This window comes from Sapajus apella, unplaced genomic scaffold (genome assembly GCF_009761245.1).
Source record: "Sapajus apella isolate SASKATOON/1434 unplaced genomic scaffold, GSC_monkey_1.0 scaffold2, whole genome shotgun sequence".
NCBI classification, from domain to species: Eukaryota; Metazoa; Chordata; class Mammalia; order Primates; family Cebidae; genus Sapajus; species Sapajus apella.
Genome location: NW_022436942.1, coordinates 23196746 through 23219054, shown reverse-complemented (window position 1 = coordinate 23219054; position 22309 = coordinate 23196746). Strand labels below are relative to the sequence as shown.

Below are 22309 nucleotides of genomic sequence, written 5' to 3'. Positions count from 1 at the left end.
TCCACCGCAGGGCCCTTTGACCAGTTGGAAGAAATCCTATGCTGGGAGTGTGCTGCTCACGCTGCAGAGCTGGTTGCCAAGGGAACGGTCGCTAGGCGGAAGTGGAGCTGCACTGGCGCTTCCTTTTCCGGGTCGGCGCTCCCGCCTCCCTGCGGGGAGGATCTGATGGGCCACCGCTTCCTGCGCGGCCTCTATACGCTGCTGCTGCCGCCGCCACCCCTCTATACCCGACACATGTTCCGCCCAGAGTCCATCCCGCCCTCAAAGCGACCCTGCAGCAAACTCATGGCACCGCCCCGAATCGGGACGCACAATGGCACCTTCCACTGCGACGAGGCATTGGCATGCGCACTGCTTCGCCTGCTGCCGGAGTACCGGGTATGGTCCGCAGAAACGATCCTGAGACTGCGTGCATGCATGCCTCCAGGGTGGACGGCGTTCCGCTATCAGGGGCCCTCCGGTAGCGCCCAGCAGCCCAAGCACCCTTCCTACCCGCCCTGCATCCCTGAAGTCCAGCATTAATCCCCTACCAGGCAACCCCTGGCAGCCTCTTCACCCACTATGTACCTCACAGGATGCAGAGATTGTGCGGACCCGGGATCCCGAAAAACTCGCTTCCTGTGACATCGTGGTGGACGTGGGGGGCGAGTACGACCCTCAGAGACATCGATATGACCATCACCAGAGGTAGGTTCCCAGATACCATTTATTTGACTTCCTTGACCTCAACTTTCCTCTGTGCTCCAATTCAGCCATGTACTGCCTTGGTCCGTGTCAGGGAAAAGAGCTGCCTCATCATTGAAATCAAACTCCCCCAGGACACCCCATCCTTCTGGCTCTGTCTGCTCTTTACCCATCTCCCTGGCCGGGGACCTCCCTTGGTTCCAAGGAGTCCCTCGGTCCCCTTCCTTATCTCATCTTCTTCCTTAGCCAAGGTTTTTTGTTTTTTTTCCCCCCCACCAGCGACTTCACCCCAACTAGATAAAGCCATCTGTTTTTATTAATCCATTCTGGTGCCCTTGCTGCTGCACCTAACTGCTGGGCCCACATGATTATGGCAGTTGGTGACAGTTCAAATGTGTGAAGTTTTCTACTTCATTTACACCCTTCCAAAGGGAAATCCTTCTTGCTCAAGGGTAGTCCATTCCAATCCTTTTCTTTCCCCTCAAGCCTCTACGGCATCAAACGCAGCTTCCCTGCCTCTTCTCAAAAGAAATTGAGCATTTCCTCAGTATCCCACCCCAAACTATCCTCAGCTCCCTCCTACCAATTCAGGGAAATTTGTTCCCTTCTGTCGGAGATTAATTCTCTGCCCTGTTTCCAGTCTATTACTTTGTCCTCTGGGATTTTTTTTTTTTTTTTTTTGAGACAGAGTCTCGCTCTGTCGCCCAGACTGGAGTGCAGTCGTGCGATCTCAGTTCACTGCAACCTCCACCTCCCAGGTTCAAGCAATTCTCCTGCCTCAGCTTCCCGAGTAGCTGGGACTACAGGCACGTGCCACCACACCCAGCTAGTTTTTGTATTTTTAGTAGAGATGGAGTTTCACCATATTGCCAGGCTGGTCTCAAACTCCTGGCCTTGTGATTCACCGGCCTTGGCCTCCCACAGTGTTAGGATTACAGGTGTGAGCCACTGCCACCTATCCTTTGGGATTTCATGTCACAGTTCCACTAGTGTCTTTGCCTCACCTTCCCTACAGCCTAAAACCTTTCTCAAGTATCTTCCATCTTGAAAAGAAACAAAGATAAAAAAACCCTCCCTCAATTATACCATACCATGAAAAGTAATTATCTTGGAGAGAGGGATTATGATGTTTTAAGTCTCTCTCTGTTTTTTTTTTTGTTTGTTTTTTTGTTTTTTTTTTTAGCATACATATTATTATAAATGATGTCAGGACGAAACCCTCCCAATATTTACAGCCTAAGTCCTCACACTCACTCCTCAGCTGCCCTTCAAAAATCAGTTGACCGTGGCTTCACCTCTTCCTTTCCAGTTCATTCCCCTTGAGCCCACTCCCAGTCACTCCACTGGAACTGCTCAACGAAGGGCACCAGTGACCTCAGCACCAAACCAGGGAGCTGGCAAAGGGTCTCAACTGATCTCTTTAGCATTTGGCATTATTGACCACTTCCTTTCATCAAATTGTTTTGTTTATATACACTTAAAAATTATACATTTGAAACAAAGAATATAACATTTCTAAAATATCAAACATAAATGAAACACTCTCCCAGCCTAAGAAACAAGAACATTGCCAGTACCTTTGCATCTATACCTGTGTGCTTCTCTCCATCCCATCCCACACTGACCCACAAAAGTCAGCAGTGTCCTAATTTTGTGTTCTTCATATGCTTCTTGTTCTGTATAGTTTAGCAAATGTCTATTTGCATTAACAGTATACTTAGTTTTGCTTCTTTTTGAACTTTTATCTGGGGGCGGTTACTGTATCATTTGTGTCATACCTGTATATTTTATATATTCTTTTGTATTTACTCAGTTTTTTGTTTTATTATTTTTAAGACAGAGTCTCATCTGTCACCCAAGCTGGAGTACAGTGGTGCAATCTCAGCTCACTGCAACCTCTGCCTCCCAGGTTCAAGTGATTCTCCTACCTCTGCCTCCCGAGTAGCTGGGACTACAGCTGCCCACCGTCATGCCTGGCTAATTTTTGTATTAAAGATGGGGTTTCACTGTGTTGGCCAGGCTGGTCTCAAACTCCTGACCTCAGGTGATCCACCCACCTCAGCCTCCCAAAGTGCTAGGATTACAGGCATGAGCCACCATGCCCAGCCTCAGTTAGTTAGTTTTAGTTTTTTTGAGATGAAGTTTCACTTGTGTTGCCCCGGCTGGAGTGCCGTGGTGCAATCTCAGCTCACTTCAACCTCCACTTCCCAGGTTCAAGCAATTCTCCTGCCTCACCCTCCCGAGTAGCTGGGATTAGAGGCATGTGACACCATACCTGGCTAATTTTTGTGTTCTTAGTAGAGATGGGGTTTCACCATGTAGGCCAGGCTGGTCTTGAGCTCCTGACCTCAAGATCGCCCACCTCGGCCTTGCAAAGTGTTGGGATTACAGGTGTAAGCCACTGGGCCCAGCCTGTATTCAATATTTAATAATAAAAGTAAACAAATGGAGCTCCCGAGGTGATTCTCAGATGGACTGGTATTTAGAAATCATGGCTGTAGTTTCTACTTCCCTAACATCTGTTATATCTTATCTCTATTTTCCACCCCACTGCTGTTCAGTTCTTGCCTTCTTTATTCACCTGAACCATTGCAGATAATCTCCTTGCATCTGTTCTCCATGCTGGCTGGTGCAGTGCTCTAACATGCACCTGCCCGCTTAAAATCTGCCAGTGACTTCCATTACCCAAATATAAAGTCCAGTGGTCTGGCCCTGCCTGCCCTTCCAGCTTTATCTTTTGCCACTCACTTCTCACACCTGAGCTGCCTTTCCTGAAGTTCCATCAAAACACTTGTCTTGGCCGGGCGCAGTGGCTCAAGCCTGTAATCCCAGCACTTTGGGAGGCCGAGGCGGGTGGATCACGAGGTCAAGAGATCGAGACCATCCTGGTCAACACGGTGAAACCCCATCTCTACTAAAAATACAAAAAAATCAGCTGGGCATGGTGGTGCGTGCCTGTAATCCCAGCTACTCGGGAGGCTGAGGCAGGAGAATTGCCTGAACCCAGGAGGCGGAGGTTGCGCCATTGCACTCCAGCCTGGGTAACATGAGCGAAACTCCGACTCAAAAAAAAAAAGCAAAAAAAAAACACTTGTCTTTCCGCCATCATTCATGTTGTTCCCTCTATTTGGAATGCTTTTTCTCTTTCACCCCTTGTCTATCTGGTGGACGTCGCTAATTAATCTTTCAGAACTGACCTGAAGGCTGTCCTCTGAACCCTTTCCTCATCCCTTCCTTCCTTTTCCTTCTCACATCTAGCGAGAGTACGCGGGGGGTTGTGTTTGTCAGCCTTCGAAGATGAATCAGAAAACAAGGACAGCATCTTGGTTTTTTTATCCTTAATGTCATATAAAACATAAAATGTGGCAGATAGGAAGCACTGAGTTAACCATTGAATGAATGCATGGAGACTCTAGCCAGGGTCCCTCACCTCAGCCCTACCTTCCTCTGCTTCTCAGGTCTTTCACAGAGACTATGAGCTCCCTGTGCCCTGGGAAGCCATGGCAGACCAAGCTGAGCAGTGCGGGACTCATCTATCTGCACTTCGGGCACAAGCTGCTGGCCCAGTTGCTGGGCACTAGTGAAGAGGACAGCGTGGTGGGCACCCTCTATGACAAGGTGAGGACGTGAGGACAGACATGCCCCCCACACGCATTTCCACCAGGCCGCCTGGGAGCAGTGCTCACACAGCACTCAGCACTGGACCTCGGGTCAGGGTTCCTGGACTGTGGCAGGCCCAGCACTCAACCTTTCCCTCAATCAGGCTCATGTCACAAGATGGTGATACCTCCCCTCCGTACGTCCTGGGGTGGTTGTGAGAAGTGGATGCTGTAATATATTGGAAAGGGCTTTGAAAACCATAAAGCAGCATGGCCCCATCTTTTTCTTGACACACAAACAGCAATTGTTCAGCACCTTTGGGTAAACACAGGGGAGGCTGCTTATGTTTGGAAGCAGATGGCTCAAGAGGTTCTGGCTGCTCTGAAGGTTGAGGGGAGCATATGTTAGGCACCACTGTAATCACTAGTGGTACAAAAATTGGGAAGCTCAGCTGGGAAGAGTTTTATTATGAAACTATCTTTGGATTCCACCAGTATCCCCTGCAAGCAGCTTCCTCCTCTTGGGGAAGGAACATGGAAGTCGGGCGCACAGTACTGAGGACACCTACTTGTTCACAAGTCAAAGCGCAGATTCACTCAGCTGGATTTCTTGCATATAGACTGTTGAGTTCAGTTCTCACTTTTATCTTGCCCATCTTCTGCCCTCTGTGACTATAGTTTTTGGAGTATCAAGATTTTAGACTGAGTCAGTTTTCCCTTCCACTGCTGAAGGATTTCTAAACGATTGACTAAAAATTTTTTTTTTTTTTTTTTTTTTTGAGACGGAGTTTCACTCATGTTACCCAGGCTGGAGTGCAATGGCGCGATCTTGGCTCACCGCAACCTCCGCCTCCTGGGTTCAGGCAATTCTCCTGCCTCAGCCTCCTGAGTTGCTGGGATTACAGGCACGCATCACCACGCCCAGCTAATTTTTTGTATTTTTAGTAGAGACGGGGTTTCACCATGTTGACCAGGATGGTCTCGATCTCTTGACCTCGTGATCCACCCGCCTCGGCCTCCCAAAGTGCTGGGATTACAGTATGAACATACTTTGAATCCTGTAAGACGTCACATAACTAGTAGGTAGCCTCAAGAACGTTTCCCTTGCTGCTGCTTTAGATGTATGAGAACTTTGTGGAAGAGGTGGATGCAGTGGACAATGGGATCTCCCAGTGGGCAGAAGGGGAGCCTCGATATGCAGTGACCACTACCCTGAGTGCACGAGTTGCTCGACTTAATCCTACCTGGAGCCAGCCCAATCAAGACACCGAGGTAATGGGGCTCCTGGGACCTGTGAGAACTGTGGCTGAGGGGAAATGGGAGCATTTGCTCCTCTTAAGTCCTAGCAAATTCCAAGTTTGGGCCAGCACTGGTTCTGATTCTCATCATTCCCAGGCAGGCTTCAAGCGTGCAATGAATCTGGTTCAAGAGGAGTTTCTGCAGAGATTAGATTTCTACCAACACAGCTGGCTGCCAGCCCGGGCCTTGGTGGAAGAGGCCCTTTCCCAGCGATTCCAGGTACAGGCCTGGGAGGAGGCATTGCAGCTTGGGGGTTACTGACTGCCAATAAACAAGAGCTCCTGCTTCTACTCTAAACCCTTTTTTTCCTCTCTGTTGCCCAGACTGGAGTACAGTGGAACACAATCTTGACTCACTGCAGCCTCAACCTCCTAGGCTCAAGCAATCCTCCCACTTCAGCCTCCTGAGTAGCTGGGACTACAGGCACATGCCACCTCACCCAGCTAGTTTTTGTATTTTTTGTAGAGACAGGGTCTCACTTTGTTGCCTAGGCTGGTCTTAAACTCCTGGGCTCAATTGATCCTCCCACCTCAGCCTCCCAAAGTGTCGTGACTGCAAGCGTGATCACCATGCCCGGCCTACCTTAAACCTTCTAGCTATGCTCTCCCTCTTCCAGGTGGACCCAAGTGGGGAGATTGTGGAACTGGCGAAAGGTGGATGTCCCTGGAAGGAGCATCTCTACCACCTGGAATCTGGGCTGTCCCCTCCAGTGGCCATCATCTTTGTTATCTACACTGACCAGGCTGGACATTGGCGAGTACAGTGTGTGCCCAAGGAGCTCCACTCATTCCAAAGCCGGTGAGGCCCTAGGGAACCACCCTGCAGACCTTCAGGCCTGTCTCAGCCTTGTTAAGAGAATGCTGCCAACTTTGACCTCTACTCTACTCCTTCTTTCTGCCCATTCGTAGGCTTCCCCTGCCAGAGCCATGGCGGGGTCTTCGGGACGAGGCCCTGGACCAGGTCAGTGGGATCCCTGGCTGCATCTTCGTCCATGCCAGCGGCTTCATTGGCGGTCACTGCACCCGAGAGGGTGCCTTGAGCATGGCCCGTGCCACCCTGGCCCAGCGCTCACACCTCCCACAAATCTCCTAGTCTAATAAAACCTTCCATCTCTGGCTGGGCGCGGTGGCTCATGCCTGTAATCCCAGCACTTTGGTAGGCCGAGGTGAGCGGATCACCTGAGGTCAGGAGTTTGAGACCAACCTGACCAACATGGAGAAACCGTTTCTACTAAAAATACAAAATTAGCTGGGCATGTGGTGGGCACCTGTAATCTCAGCTACTCGGGAGGCTAAGGCAGGAGAATCGCTTGAACCTGGGAGGCGGAGGTTGCAGTTAGCCAAGATCACCCCATTGCACTCCAACCTGGGGAACAAGAGTGAAACTCCATTTCAAAAAACAAAAACAAAACCTTCTGTCTCATACCCAGTCCTTGACTCATTCTTGCTCTATACCATTCTGGAAAGTGAAACAACTATTTGTGAGACCCTGTGCTAGATACTCTTTTCTTCACACTAACTTCTTAGCCTTGCTTTCCAAATCATTTGAAACTATATAGTTTCTAGAATTAAATTCATAACTGGCTAAAAAGTGACAGAACAGGGCCTTAACCCAAAGTCCATGCTTTCTTCCCTGACTATACTCCAGTGCAACTCCCTGGAAGACAGTCTGGTAACAGAGTGAAAAACAAAAGGAAAACTTTTATTAGAGGTGGGAATGTGGGGAGTGGGGCAGAACAGGTGGTGGCCCTGGGAGAGGATCCCAAGGAGCAGAGGTTGGGGCTGTCTCAGTAAAGAGGGGCAGGTCACGAATAGAGCCTCCACCCCCAGCGGGGGGTTCTTGGGCCCAGCCAAGCACTGGGCTGAAACGTGGAAACTGGGCATTGACGAAGTACAGTGGGATGTGGGCAATTCGGCCTGTGGACCAGCCCTGCAGAGCGGGGAAAGAAAAGGATCAGCCTGGGCCCAAAGAAGCGCCACCTGGCAGAGCCATACAGCAGCCAAGGCCCGGAAGCCCCAGCAGCCTGGCGCACTCACCACACTGAGCAGGGCCCCTTTGTTGAAGGAAGGATGGAAAGCGATGAGCTGAGGCTGGGCTCCTGGCTCCCCCTGGATAATGCCACTAAAAGAAAAGGTGAGCAGGCAACTGGAGGCGGAAGGGAGCTGCATGCAGTGAGATACGGGTTTTGTGCAGGAAGGGTGGTGAGGAGTCCAGACCTAAGGGCCCACGTGGCACTTACCAGGGAAGGAGCTCAAACACAGGGCTGTTTCGAGTACAGAAGAGGAGGATGACTGGTTTACCATCCTGTACCCTTGGGTTTCCTGTAAGAAATGGATCCAGGGATAGGGGAGGAACTCAAGGCAGAGTCCCAGGACAGGGGCAGAGGAGAACTGCAGGCCAGGGTATGGCCTCACTACTTTAACTGGGAAGATGGCTGTGGGCTAAGCCCTTCATCCTTGCCTCTTACCTTTCATGAGCACAGCCAGACGCTCCCCACTGGGGTCCCAGACCATGGAGTGAGCATCTCCCCCAAGCCTGTGTGTGAGGACAGGTTTGGCGAGTTTCAGTGTGTCCCTCCCACCTGCTTTTCACTGCCATTCTCTCAACCACTCAGCTTACCTCTCCTCACCATCTGGTGTCTGGATTGTTGTCTCGGACAGATCTGCCACAATTGTTGCTGACTTCGCACCTCCAACACGCCCCTTTCCCTCACCTGTGGATGGATAAGAGCAGAGGTTCTTGCAAGAAACAGGCCTCTCACTGGTCGGCTGCCAGCTCACCACAGGCATCGACACCTCTAAATCTCTTAAACTGCTATATTTCCCATTATCCCTCAGAGCTGCATCTTACCAAATGTTGCTGCCTCCCTCTGACCACCCCAAACACTGAAGTGTTGGCCTAACTCACCACAACGTTCTGGAAAAGACAGGGAGTAAATCAGTGGCTCTCCCAACACAGTGAACAGCAATCGGTTGCCATCTGGGCTCCAGCAGCCAGTCTGGGGTCAGGAAGCAAAAGGCAGGGGAAGCTATGTCTATAGTAGAACAGGACGGAAAGTAGAGGTGGCTGGGCTTGGGGGCATCGGGGGTCCATTGGAATCCTCTCCTCCCCAGCATCTGTGAATCACAGTCCCCTCTTACCTGACAGCGCCCTGATAGAGTAGGCCACCTCTCACAAGTCCACATCTGGGCCTCCCAGACTCTGAGCCAGAGAGAAGCCAATTACAGCTCAGGACCTCTGAAGTTCCAAAATTTGGACCTACCTCCCTTGACAGAGCTTCCAGGAGCTAAGTGCCTTTCTCTAGGTCCATGCCCCCCTCCATCCTTCTCCCACTCACCGAAAGACAGCTGAAGGAGTGGTAGCCAGGACTTTGCTGCCATCTGGGGACCAGAGCAGGTTAGTCACCCCACCTCCTCGAAACCAGGGAAGGGGAACACAGGTCTCTGTTGAGACATCCCATACCTAGGAGAGTGGGGCAGTAGAGAAAACTCAAGCACCCTGTCATCTCGTAGTGGGCTGTCCTCTCTAACGTCCAAAAAGCCAGAAAGGAGAGGAACCAAGAGAGGGACTGCGAAACAGGAGGCACGGGTTCATGCTGACAATTACAGAGGGTGGAGTTTTAATCCTAATGAGACTGATGGCAAAGCTCCTCCCTGGGTAAGTTTAAGACTGAATGGACCAGGGTCCCTCCTCCTTCCCCCATGATGTTTCCACCACTGAGTGAGAAACACTTTCGCCAGGACTGAAACAAGCATGAGGGACAGGGACGCACTCACCCGGATAGCAGCATCCACGGGTGAAGCTGAGAGCAGCCGCCCTCCACTGGGGGCCCAGGCCAAGCTGGTGACAGGTGTGTGCCCAGGGTGAGACAGCACTTGGGCACAGCCAGAAGAGGGTCTGGGGGAAATACAGAGGGTATGGAGTCAGAAGATGACAAGAAGCTAGCCCCTAACTTCTATTTCTTTGCCTCCTGCTAAAACCTCCCTATCCTGATGTTCTGCTCTGAGCTCAAATCCAGGTTAGGGAAAAGGAATAAGGATTGTGGAAGTTAAAAAAACAGCAAAGAAAAAAAGGGCCAAGTCACCATGAGCAGGTCAACAGAGAAGAGGTGATCTGCAAGGTCTTGAGTCCCGGGTGAAAGGGAATGCTTTCACTACAGGCCATGAGGAGGTAAAACCTAACCAGTAACCTAGAAGGTGTGCCCTGGGGTGATGTCAGGCCCCACCCTAGAACACAGCTCCCACTGCAGGCCATCCAGCCTGGCCATCCATCCATCCAAGGATAATTTATGACATTACTTCAAGGTTCCAACCTTTCCTCTCCAGAGTTATCTAAGGCTCCTCAGAACACACCCCTCCTTTATCAGAGCTCCTCCCACCTCTGTACTCCTGCACTGTTTGCTGCTCATCACAAAGATGCTGCCTGTGGCTTGGCCTCCATCACTGAAAGGGAACTACCTGAGGGCACCTGCCATGTGTCTGCAGCTGTGGATTTCCAGAGCCATGTGCCTGGCCTGACAGATGAAGGCTACTACCTGAATTAATGCCACCTTCACCTCTTTCCACCTAACTATAACCACTTTCAGCTCCAGTGAAGGCTTAGTTACGGATATACAACTTAATTCTATTGAACTTGACAATAAATCACAGCTGCCTTTGCAGGTCAGTTCAGATTCATCTCATTCTTTTCAGTGGCTCCACTGTATACCACTCAATAGATGAACTATAATTTATTCAGTCATGCCTCTACAAATGGACATTTGACTTGTCTGTAAGTTTTTATTATACATAATGCTATAAAAAATATTTCCTGGCCTGCTTTACAAGAGCTTCTGAAAGAACCACTACACATAGAAAGGAACAACCAGTATCAGCCTTTCTAAAAAATACCAAAAAATAAAGAGCATCAACATAATTAAGAACTTATATAAACTAATGGGCAAAACAGCCAGCTAACATTAAATGGCAGTATTAAACTCACATATATTATTATTAACTCTAAATTTAAATCGACTAAATCCTCCAATCCAAAGACACAGTCAGGCAAAAAAAGCCAAGACCCATTGGTATGCTACATCCAGACCCATCTCACATGCAAGGATACACAAAGGCTCAAAACAAAGGGATGGAGAAAGATTTACCAACCAAATGGAGAGCAAAAATAAATAAATAAATAGAAAGCAGGAGTTGCAATTTTTGCTGATAAAATAGACTTTAAAGCAACAAAGATCAAAAGAAGCAAAGAAGGATATTACATAATGATAAAAGGATCAATGTAACAAGAAGAGCTAAAGATCCTAAATATATACGCACCCAATACAGGAATACCCAGATATATAAGACTTATAAAGAGACTTAGACTCCCACACAATAATAGTGGGAGACTTCAACATCAATATTAGACAAATCAATGAGACAGAAAGTTAATATTGATATCCAGGACTTGAACTCAGATCTGGAACAAGTAGACTTAATTAACAATTATAGAACTCTCCACTTTAAATACACAAAATATACACTCTTATCAGTACCACATCACACCTATTTACAGGTTTAAATCAAATATTGGTTGGCTGCTTGTTAGTTATTTTCTTCCCTCATTTTTTTTTTTCATGTCTGTATTATTAAACACAATTATAGGCATACCCATATTTAGACTGCATTTTAGCCCGGGCAATAAAGCAACACCCCTGTTCTATCTCCCTCTTCCTCTTCCTTCCTCTCATTCTTTTTTTTTTTTTTTTTTAACTCTTTTTCTTTCTTCTTGAAATAAATAAATAAATAAATATTTCCAGGCCGGGCACGGTGCCTCATACCTGTAATCCCAGCACTTTGGGAAGCTGAGGCAGGTGGATCAGGAGGTCAAGAGATCGACTATCCTGGCCAACATGGTGAAACCCCATCTCTACTAAAAATACAAAAATTAGTTGGGCGTGGTGGTGCACGCCTGTAGTCCCAGCTACTCGGAGGCTGAGGCAGAATTGCTTGAACCTGGGAGGCGGAAGTCACAGTGAGCCAAGATCATGCCATTGCACTCCAGCCTGGTGCCAGAGTAAGACTCTGTCTCAAAAAAAAAATATATATATATATACATATATGTATATTTATAAATATATATTAAAACATATAAACATATGTAAATATAAAAATATATTTTTATATATTAAAATATTTATATATAAATATATATATATATTTCCTGGGCTGGGCACACTCCAAGCTGGAGTGCAGTAGCACAATCACAGCACACTGTAGCCTCAAACTCCTGAGGCTCCTGCCTCAGCCTCAGCCTCTCAAGTAGCTAGGACTACAGGAGTACACCCCAACCCCAGCTAGTTTTTTTATTTTTTGTATAGACAGTGTCTGTGTTGCCCAAGCTAGTCTCAAACTCCTAGACTCAAGCAATCCATCTGCCTCAGCCTCCCAAAGTGCTGGGATTACAGGCATGAGCCATCACGCCTGGCCTTATTTATTGTTTTTTTTAATTTTTTGGAAATTGAGTTTTGCTCGTCGCCCAGGCTAGAATGCAATGGCCCAATCTCTAATCTCTAATCTCTTTGGGAGGCTGAGGTGGGCAGATCACTTGAGGTCAGGAGTTTGAGACCAGCCTGGCCAACATGGTGAAACCCCGTCTCTACTAAAAATGCAAAAATTAGCTGGGCACAGTGGTGGGCACCTGTAATGCCAGCTACTTGGGAAGCTAAGGCAGGAGAATCGCTTGAACCTAGAAGGTGGAGGATGCAGTGAGCCAAGATTGCGCCACTGCACTCCGGCCCAGGTGACGGAGCAAGACTATGTCTCAAAATATAAATAAATAAATAAAGCAAAACCTATTATCATGTACTTTTTTTTCTTATATTACCTATTGTCAAGGTTTAGGTATTAGGGTTACATTAACTTTATAAAAATAAATCAGGAAGGATCCTGCAACAGAAAGAGGGAGGACATTAACAAGAAAACAGGTGAAATGTGAATAAAATTTGTAGTTAATAATAATGAACAAATATAACAACCATTGGCTTCTTAGTTTTGACAAATCTAACATGGTTAATATAAGATGTTAACAATGGGGGAAACTGCATGAAGGGTATGCCAAAAGTCTCTGTACTATCTTTGCAACTTTTCTACAAATCTAAAATTCTGCCAAAATAAAAAGTTTATTGAAGTTTTTTTTTTTAAATCAGAAGGCTTTCCAAATTTCCTATAATCTGGAATAAGTAACATAGAGACTACCTTTTTTTGAGACAAGGTCTCACTCTGTTAGAGATCATGGCTCACTGAAGCCTTGACCTTCTAAGCTCAGGCAATCCTCCTGCCTCAGCCTCCTGCGGTGCTGGGACCACATGCTTGCACCACCACACCTGGCTAATTTTTAAAATTTTTTTTAGAGATGGGGGGGTCTCACTAAGTTGCCAAGGCTTCTCTCAAACCCCTGGGCTCATGTGATCCTCCCACCTCAGCCTCCCAAAGTGATAAGATTACAGGTGTTGGCCACTGCACCCAACCTAAGACTATCCTTTTGAAAATTAGATATAACCCTCGTAAAACCATCTCAGCCTGGTGTCTGTTTTAGTGGTAGAACTCATCATTTTCTTCTACAATCCACTTTGGTAACTTATATTTTGCTAGAAAATCAAAGATTTCCTTCAGATTTTCAAATTTGTTGGCCTAAACATGTCCATAATATTCTTTTATAATTCTTCTGTTTTCTACCATATCTATGGTTATCTCTTTCCACTTCTGAAAATAGTATACTTTGGTTTTCTCTTTCTCCTTAATTAGGCTGGCCAAAAAGTTTTCTTTTTTACACACACACACACACACACACACACACACACAATAATTATTATTATTTTTTTTTTGACAGTCTTGCTCAGTTGCCCAGGCTGGATCACAGTGGTGTGATCTCAGCTCACTGCAACCCCCACCTATACCTCCCGCGTTTCAAGTCAGTCTCCTGCCTCAGCCTCCTGAGTAGCTGAGACTACAGATGCATACCACCAATTTTTGGGTTTTTCGGTTTTTTGGTTTTTTTTTGAGACAGGGTCTTGCTCTGTCCCCCAGGCTGGAGTGCAGCTGCAGTGGCATGATGTCAACTCACTATAACCTCTGTCTCCTGGGTTCAAGTGATTCTCGGTCTCAGCTTCCCAAGTCCCTGGGATCACAGGCGTTATGGGGTATCACCATGTTGGCCAGGCTGGTCTTGAACTCCTGGCCTCAAGCAATCCACCCTCCTTGGCCTCCCAAAGTGCTGGGATTACAGGCATGAGCCACTGTGCCTGACCTAATTTTTGTATTTTTAGTAGAGATGGGGTTTTACCATGATGGCCAGGGTGGTCTGGAACTCCTGGCCTCACGCAATCCACCCTCCTTGGCCTCTCAAAGTGCTGGGATTACAGGTGTGAGCCACTTCGCCCAGCCTTAATAATTTTTTTTTTTTTTTTTGAGATGGCATCTCACTCAGCCACCCAGGCTGGAATACAGTGGCGCAATCTCGGCTCACTGTAACCACCATCTCCCAGGTTCAAGTGATTCTCCCATCTCAGCCTCCTGAGTAGCTGGGATTACAGGCACCCGCCATCATGCCTGGCTACTTTTGTATTTTAGTAGAGATGGGGTTGCACCATATTGGCCAAGCTGGTCTTGAACTCCTGACCTTACATGATCCACCCGCCTCAGCCTCCCAAAGTGCTGGGATTACAGGCATGAGCCACAGCATCCAGCTTATTCATAATTTAAACAACCAGTTTGTGGTTTTATTTTAGTTAGTGCTCACAGGTATTCCTTTTCTAATTTCATTAGTTTCTGATCTTAGCTGTACTAATTTTCTTCATACTTCCTTTAAGTCTCCTGATAGTCCTCTGAAAGATAGTCTTTCCGGCTGGGCAAGATGGCTCACGCCTGTAATTCAGCACTTTGGAAGGCCGAGGTGGGCAGATCACGAGGTCAGGAGATCGAGACCATCCTGGCCAATATGAAACCCTGTCTCTACTAAAAATAAAAAAAAATTAGCTGGGCATGGTGGCGTGTGCCCAGCTATTCAGGAGGCTGAGGCAGGAGAAATGCTCGAACCCCGGAGGTGGAGATTGCAGTGAGCCGAGATTGTGTCACTGCACTACAGCCTGGGCAACAGTGTGAGACACCATCTCAAAAAAAAAAAAAAAAAAAAGAAAAGAAAGTCTTTCCACCCTATAACCCACAGACACATTGTACCCACAATCTAAAACGCCCCTAGTTCTGTCTCTTTCTCCAGATTATTCTTAGCAACCAACCTTGATCTTAATCTGCTTTTCCGATAGCCCTGGGAAGTGCTGTGAGGACAAATAATTTCTCCTTTCAGATCTCCTCACCACCCACCATGCCTAGCATTGCACAACTCTCAGGCCAAGGTAAGACAGGCTACTAGGACTCACCGGGTAGACAAGGAGGTAGGGTCCAGGGTCCAGATGAGAATGCAGCTCTGGCAGGCCACAGCCAAGACAGAGGCACTGAGGGGCTTCCAGGCCAGAGCTGCCACATTTCGCTGCAGCCGGTGCTTCAGGGAGGGGACTATGGTGCTAGGGTAAAGGGGTAGGGAACTGAGTCAAGGCAAGAACACCAAGGCTCCAAGGCCTGGAGTGCAGTTAAGGAGAGAAAGCCACAGAGAAGAAAAAGGATCCATCCAGGGCCCAGGGGCATTATGGGGCAGGAGGGGATAAAGTTTAGGTCTAGAAAGAGCACACATCCAGTTATAGAGCTTGCCTGACCCCAGTTCTGGAAGGAGCCCTATGAATCAGGTTCAAGAACTATAGGACTCCCTGGGACCAAGGCTGGCAAGCAAAGGTTGTATTGACAAGTCAGAGCCCACCTGGTATGCCCCACACACCTGCTGGCGTTATACACACGGACTGAGTCATCTAGTAGGGCCACTGCAAACTTGTTGGTGTGAGGGTGCCATGCAAAGACACGCAAGCAGCAGCTGGACCTAAGGAAGGAGTTAACATAAAGAGTCCTGCACCTACCCCAGCCATGCCCAGAAGCTCACATTCACTTCCAGTAAGGACGTGGTTTTTTTCTACTTTTTCTTTTATTCTTTTTGGGGGGAACAGGAGGAATGAGAATATGGGGAGTAATCAGGAAACGAGTAGGAGTCTTTGCCTTCTCCCCAGAAGAAGTTTCAAGGTTCAGGACTTCCTTCCCACAGAGCTCCAGGGACTGTGCACTCACCAATTTGTGACTTGGGCAAATTCAGCAATCAGATCTTCACTCCTGAGCTGTAAGAACAAAGCAGACAGAGGACACACTGGGGCAAAAGGAGCTCATCCCCTCACTGTTCCTACCGGGGAGCTAGACCACGCCTACCCTCTGAAGTCATCACACCCAACCCTGATCTGCAGGGATAGGAATGGGGGCAGAGCAGGATGGGGACGCAGCAACTGCAGAGGGCTGGGGAGGAAGCCAAACTTACAGACAGATGGGGGAACAGGGACCCATGGAGGGACGAGGCCCATCGACAGAGTGCCAGGGCCCAGCCGGATGCCGTCTTCACCCACTCAAACACTGTGGGGTTGAGGAAGCAGCTCTGATTAAAGCATTCACAGGGTTCTCACCAGAAGCCCTCTAGGTGAAAGACAAGGAAGGACAGCCAGCCACTCCCCAGGTCCTTCTGCCCAGTAAGCGCTCCCAACACCTCACTCTGCACACCCACTCTGGGTTATTTGGGTAGGTAGGAGAGAAGAGAACAGGAAAAATAGGGCTAAAAGGAAAGAGTCTGGGCCAACAGGTGTTGGGGTGAGTTCAATAATATGGAGGGGAGATAACCACAAAACTAGGGAAGGCTGGAGGGAAAAATACTTACCCTCTTCTTCTGAGTTTGCAATTTCATTTAGTACCCCAAAAAGGCCCACATCACGCCTGATAAGGGAGGAAAATGTGAGTCAGATGACTCTAATCCCCTCTGTCCCCTCTACAAGTTTCATTCATTCATTCAATATACATGTATTAAAAATATGGGCACTCACATTTAAGGAGTGCCAACTATGTACCAGGCACTCTATATGTTGTCCTTTCATTTAAGTATCTCACAAATCTGAATGACATTCTACCCATTTATCTATGAGGCAACCAAGGCTCAGAGGACTTTTGGGGCTTTGTGAGCAGACCAAAGAGTTAGGACCTGCTCTAAGACAATGAATGGAAAGCCACAGAAGCATTTTAAGGAAAAGAATAAACAGATCACACAGCAGCATTTTAGAAAGGGCAGTCTGGCTGCAGATTAGGGAATGATAAGAATAAGGGCCGACATGAGGCTCATGCTAATCCCAGCACTTTGGGAGACCGAGGCGGGCGGATCACAAGGTCAGGAGATCGAGACCATCATGGCCAACATGGTGAAACCCCATCTCCACTAAAAATACAAAAATTAGCTGGGTGTGGTGGCATGCGCCTCTAGTTCCAGCTATTCGAGAAGCTGAGACAGGAGAATTGTTTGAACCTGGGAGGCAGAGGTTGCAGTGAGCCGAGATCGCACCATTGCAATCCAGCCTGGACAAGAGTGAGACTCCATCTCCCTCTCTCTCTCTCTCTCCCTCTCTCTCTCTCCCTCTCTCTCTCTCTCTCTCTCTCTCTCTCTCTCTCTCTCTCACACACACACACACACACACACGAAAAAAGAACAGAAAAAGTCCAGGTGCAGTGGCTCACTTTGGGAGGCCAAGGCAGGTGGATCACCTGAGCTCAGGAGCTCAGAGACCAGCCTAAGCAACATAGAAAACCCCATCTCTACAAAAAAAATACAAAATTAGCCAGGTGTGATGGCCCACGCCTGTGGTCCCGGCTACTTGGGAGGCTGAGGAGGGAGCACTGCTTGAGCCCTGGGGGCTGATGATGCAGTGAGCCGTGTTCCATGTTTGTGCCACTGCACTCCACACTGGGCAACAGAGCAAGACCCTGCCTGAAAAAAAAAAAAAGGCTGGGTGCAGTGGCTCACACCTGTAATCCCAGCACTTTGAGAGGCCCAGGCAGGTGGATCATGAGGTCAAGAGATCGAGACCATCCTGGCCAACATGGTGAAACCCCGTCTCTACTAAAAAATACAAAAATTAGCTGGGTGTGGTGGCACACACCTGTAGTCCCAGCTACTCAGGAGACTGAGGCAGGAGAATTGCTTGAACCCTGGAGGTGGAGGTTGCAGTGAGCTGAGATCGCGCCACTGGACTCCAGCCTGGTGCCTGGCAACAAAACAAGACTTTGCCTCAAAAAAAAAAAAAACAAAAAACAAAAATAAATCAGTTAAGAATCTACTTCAGGAAAAAGGTGAAAATGGCCTGAACTGGTGGGTATGAAGAAAAGAGACAGATTTGAGAGATTTAGGAAGTAGCATGAACAAGATGTGAAGACTAAACAGACATTAGTAAAGGGAAGAGCAATACAAGGGAAACGCCTAGGTAATAACAATATCAGCTAATATGCTTACAATGTGCCAGCTCTGGACTAGGTGCCTCACATGAACTAATCAAGCCATTATCACAATCCTACAAGACAGGTATTGTTATCACTGCATGTATTTTTATTTTATTGAGATGGAGTCTTGCTGTCACCCAGGCTAAAGTAGCATGATCATGGCTCACTGCAGCCTCAACCTTCTGGGCTCAGGCATTCCTGCCCCAGCCTCCTGAGCAGCTGGGACTACAGGCACACATCATCATGCCCAGCTAATTTGTAAATTTTTTGTAGAGGAGGGTTTCACTGTGCTTTTTTTTTTTTTTTTTTAAAAGACTAAGTCTCACTCTATTGCCCAGGCTGGAGTGCCATGGTGTGAACTCAGCTTACTGCAACCTCCACCTCCCAGGTTCAAGCAATTCTTGTGCCTCAGCCTCCTGAGTAATTAGGATTACAGGTGGGTACCACTATGCCCGGCTAATTTTTTTATTTTTAGTAGACACAGAGTTTTATCACGTTGGCCAGGCTGGTCTCCAACTCCTGACCTCAGGTGATCCACTCGCCTCAGCCTCCCAAAGTGCTGGGATTACAGGTATGAGCCTCCGTGCCCAGCCTATCATTGCATTTTTAGATGAGAGAAAAGGTGTGAAGACGTTAATTAATATGAACAAGGTAATCTCAGTAGAAAGCAGCACAGTCAGGAGTCAACCATCTATCTCCCGCAGAACCTACACTCAAACCACTTGTTCCTAAATGAGTAATATGGTCAATGGGAAGTAGGTTTGGAGACAGAAATAAAGAGACTGGATTTGAGCATGCTGAATATATGACGCCTGTGAAATATTCAAGCAGGATAATTTGGCAAACAAGTGAACACCCAGGTCTGATGCATTGACTGGAAATCTAGCCCCAGGAACACCAACATTTAAGGGACATCAGGAAGAGGAGCCACCAAAAAGCCTGACAAGCAGCAGCCGCAGAAGTAGGAGACAGGCAAGAGCCTGGGAATGAATGGCTTTTCAATAAACTGATGTTCAACTTCACTTACAGAGGCATGCACATTTAACTACACTAAAGTACCAAAGATCAACGTTTGACAGTACATGTGTTGGAAAACAGGCTCTCACATACTGCTGGTGGGACCATATACATGTACAATTTTGACAGAGGACTATTTGGAACACCTCATAAAATTACAGATGAACATACCCTCTGAGCCCAGCAACTTAATTTCTAGGAATTCATCCCTACTAACCCTTTTTTTTTTTTTGAGACAAAGTCTCACTCTGTGCAACTGCACTGGTGCAATCTTGGCTCACTGCAACCTCCACCTCCCAGGCTCAAGCAATCCTCATATACCTAAGCTTCCTGAGTTGGTGAGACTGGAGGCACACACCACCATACCTGGCTAATTTTTGCATTTTTCTTGTAGAGACAGGGTTTCACCATGTTCCCCAGGGTAGTCTGGAACTACTGAGTTCAAGCAATCTGCCTGCCTCAGCCTACCAAAGTGCTGGGATTACAGGCATGAGTCACTGTGCCTGGCATAACTAATCCTTGAAGGGATTAATATGTGCCATTAATAAGGCCAGGCCCGGTGGCTCACAGCTGTAATCCTGGCATTTTGGGAGGCCAAGGCGGGCAGATCAGGTGAGGTCAGGAGTTTGAGACCAGCCTGGCCAAAATGGTGAAACCCCATCTCTACAAAAAATACAAAAATTAGCCAGGCATGGTGGGGTGTGCCCATAGTCCCAGCTGCTCAGGTGGCCAAAGCAGGAGAATCACTTGAGCCCAGGAGGCAGAGGTTGCAGTGAGCCGAGATCACACCACTGCACTCTAGCCTGGGGGACGGTGCAAGACTCCATCTCATTAAAAAAAAAAAAAAAAAAGTGCCATTAATATGAAGCACTGTTCTCTCAGTACTTTATTAATTCACTTAATCATCACTTCAACATTGTAAGATAAGTTCCATATACAGATGAAGAAACTGAAAAACAAGGTGATTAAGTAACTTGCTCAAGGTCGCACAGCCAGAAAACGAGCCCAGGCCAGGCACAGTGGCTCATGCCTGTAATCCCAGCACTTTGGGAAGCCAAGGTGGGCAGATCACAAGGTCAGGAGATCGAGAACATGTGGCCAACATGGTGAAACCCCATCTCTACTAAAATACAAAAAATTAGCCAGGCATGGTGGCACGTGCCTGTAGTCCCAGCTACTCGGGAGGCTGAGGCAGGGGAATCACTTGAACCCGGGAGACAGAGGTTGCAGTTAAGTTGAGATGCACTCCAGCCTGGCAACAAAGCAAGACTCCATCTCAAAAAACAAAAGGACCCAGGGAGTGTGGCTCCACTCCTACACGTGCAAAGTGGATCACCTACATATGAGATTATTCAATGCAACCTTCTATCTAATCTTGCTGAGCTTCAGGTAAAAGCTCAGAAGTGGTAATGATATGGGGTAGGGGCAGAGAGCAGGTTCACCTAATCAAGCCAGGAAGCAAAGCAAGTAACTAGAGATGAAATGGAAGTACTTTTTCCATAGTGTTCCTGGGAAGGACAAGGAAGGAAAACTGATATTTATTGAGCGTTTGAGTTCTACAATAAGGACCAGTAATTTCATATGATTTAGCATATACAGTTCTCATGGAGAGAGAGCCTGAATAAAAGTCTTTTGGAGAACACCCCAAGGTAAAGGGGTGGTGACTCATTTTCCAGGATCTGCAGACTATGACCCAGGAAACCCTTTGCCATGCCTCACCAAATGCTGATGCATCTCTTCCACACTTGCTCCCGGTGATGGATGAAGGCAGTTCTCGTGCCATGGTCCAGCCTTCCAGGGGTCTTTAGGGGATCCTTGGTCAGGTGTAGGATCGGAAGATTGATCCACTATAGCACAGAAGTGAGGGGTGTGACAGTGAGTCAGTCTCCTCCCAAATCTTTAATTCCTTGCTATCTCCACCCACCGCTGAGCTACGTATGAGATTCCAGAGGCCTGTTTCCCATTTCCACAAAGCTAACACTTGTGAGAATGGGAAACAAGTCTTAGCTCCCGTATCTGTACAACTAGAATAATATTTCATAGGGTTGCTGTAATTATGAAACTGTATAACATTTTTAGAAAGCACCTGACTCAGTCTCTTTCTTACAAGGCAAACGCTCAATGTCAGTTTCCCTTCCTTGTCCTTCCCAGAAACACCATGGAAAAAGTTGCAGGTTGTAACGTCCTGATCCTCCCAAGATACTGTCCCCAGTTTTTAAAGAGCTCTCCTGCATCTTCACACTCCCTAGAAACTTTCTCATTCTCTCCATCCCCTCTAGGCCTCCTCCACAGCTGCTTAACCTCTTATACTCCAATCACAGTCCAAATAGATTCCAGCCCTTCTATTCTCTGCAGGGGCCAGGCTGCTTCCAGTCGGCGAGACTCTGCGACCCTGCGCCTGTCATACTGCTTTCCTTCCCCAGTTCTCCCCGACTCCGCCCCCATGCCTGTAGGTCCCCTCCCTCCTCGTCCTGGCCACCTGGCCCCGGAAGTCGGGAGGCGGGCTCTCATAGCTACTGCCCGTCACCAGCTCGTTATTGTGCTCATATAGGGTGACTTGACCCCGAGGCGGTGGAGGAGGGAACAACCCCAGAGAGCACATCTTGCCGGTCCGCAGGACGTTTGGAGTCAGCAAACTCCCGGCCGAAACGGCACAGACCGCACTCCCACGACTCAGTTCCCGGGCTAGATTCGTATGCGGACGGGTAGCCGCAAGGGACAAACGGCGAGGCTGCGCTCAACGGAAGTGAAGGAAAGACTAACGGGAAAGAAGGACGCGTGCGTGGTCCGGGGACAGACCTCCAAAGCTTCCTCCACCGCCCCCTGGCGGCCGGAGGGGGAGCAGCGCGGATACGTACGTCCTCTGGCCAACCCCCGGTTACCGTCGGGAGCGGGGTTTTCTTGTTGTTTTCCATAAGACTATTACTACTGTTTTTTCCAGCTCCGAATTCCCCTACGCCTTCTGCCACTCACTCTCTTAGCGCTTAGAAAGCCTGAAATAAGCCACATTCAGGGAAGTACTAAATTAACCCTCCCAGGCCTGTGGATCACCCAGAAGAAAATACAGGCGTGTCACAGAAGGCAGGCTGGAAAGCTGAAGGAAAAGTCTTAGACAGGAGCAGTGCTGCACCCACAAGGTTAGGCGTCCTGGAAAGGGAGGTGGGGACGGTTGGAAAACTAACATTTCCTGGCCGGACGCGGTGGCTCACGCCTGTAATCCCAACACTTTGGAAGGCCGAGGTGGGTGGATCACCTGAAGGTCAGGAGTTC

General features: G+C 48.1%; 2 protein-coding genes across 3 annotated transcripts; one reads left to right on the top strand and one right to left on the bottom strand.

The window, feature by feature from the left end:
• The first annotated feature begins 9 nt into the window (after positions 1-9).
• MYG1 (MYG1 exonuclease) lies at positions 10-6699 on the top strand. The gene is made up of 7 exons (XM_032292636.1): positions 10-378; positions 575-687; positions 4143-4302; positions 5403-5555; positions 5679-5801; positions 6199-6380; positions 6491-6699. The coding sequence occupies exons 1-7, from the start codon at positions 166-168 to the stop codon at positions 6672-6674; spliced, it is 1128 nt and encodes a 375-aa protein (XP_032148527.1). The 5' UTR covers positions 10-165; the 3' UTR covers positions 6675-6699.
• A 562-nt stretch (positions 6700-7261) lies between these two features.
• Positions 7262-21808, bottom strand: AAAS (aladin WD repeat nucleoporin). Of its 2 annotated transcripts, none has more exons than XM_032292614.1 (16): positions 21519-21808; positions 20759-20886; positions 16419-16474; positions 16029-16120; positions 15788-15834; positions 15447-15545; positions 14995-15138; positions 9359-9479; positions 8920-9044; positions 8723-8783; positions 8490-8580; positions 8202-8295; positions 8050-8117; positions 7822-7903; positions 7619-7703; positions 7262-7511 (listed from the first exon to the last, which is right to left on the bottom strand). In XM_032292614.1, the coding sequence occupies exons 1-16, from the start codon at positions 21639-21641 to the stop codon at positions 7287-7289; spliced, it is 1641 nt and encodes a 546-aa protein (XP_032148505.1). In that variant the 5' UTR covers positions 21642-21808; the 3' UTR covers positions 7262-7286. The 2 variants fall into 2 exon arrangements, with proteins under 2 accessions (XP_032148505.1, XP_032148514.1); XM_032292623.1 differs by lacking the exon at positions 21519-21808 and adding an exon at positions 21147-21253 and having other exon boundaries at positions 7263-7511.
• Between the last annotated feature and the right edge of the window lie 501 nt (positions 21809-22309).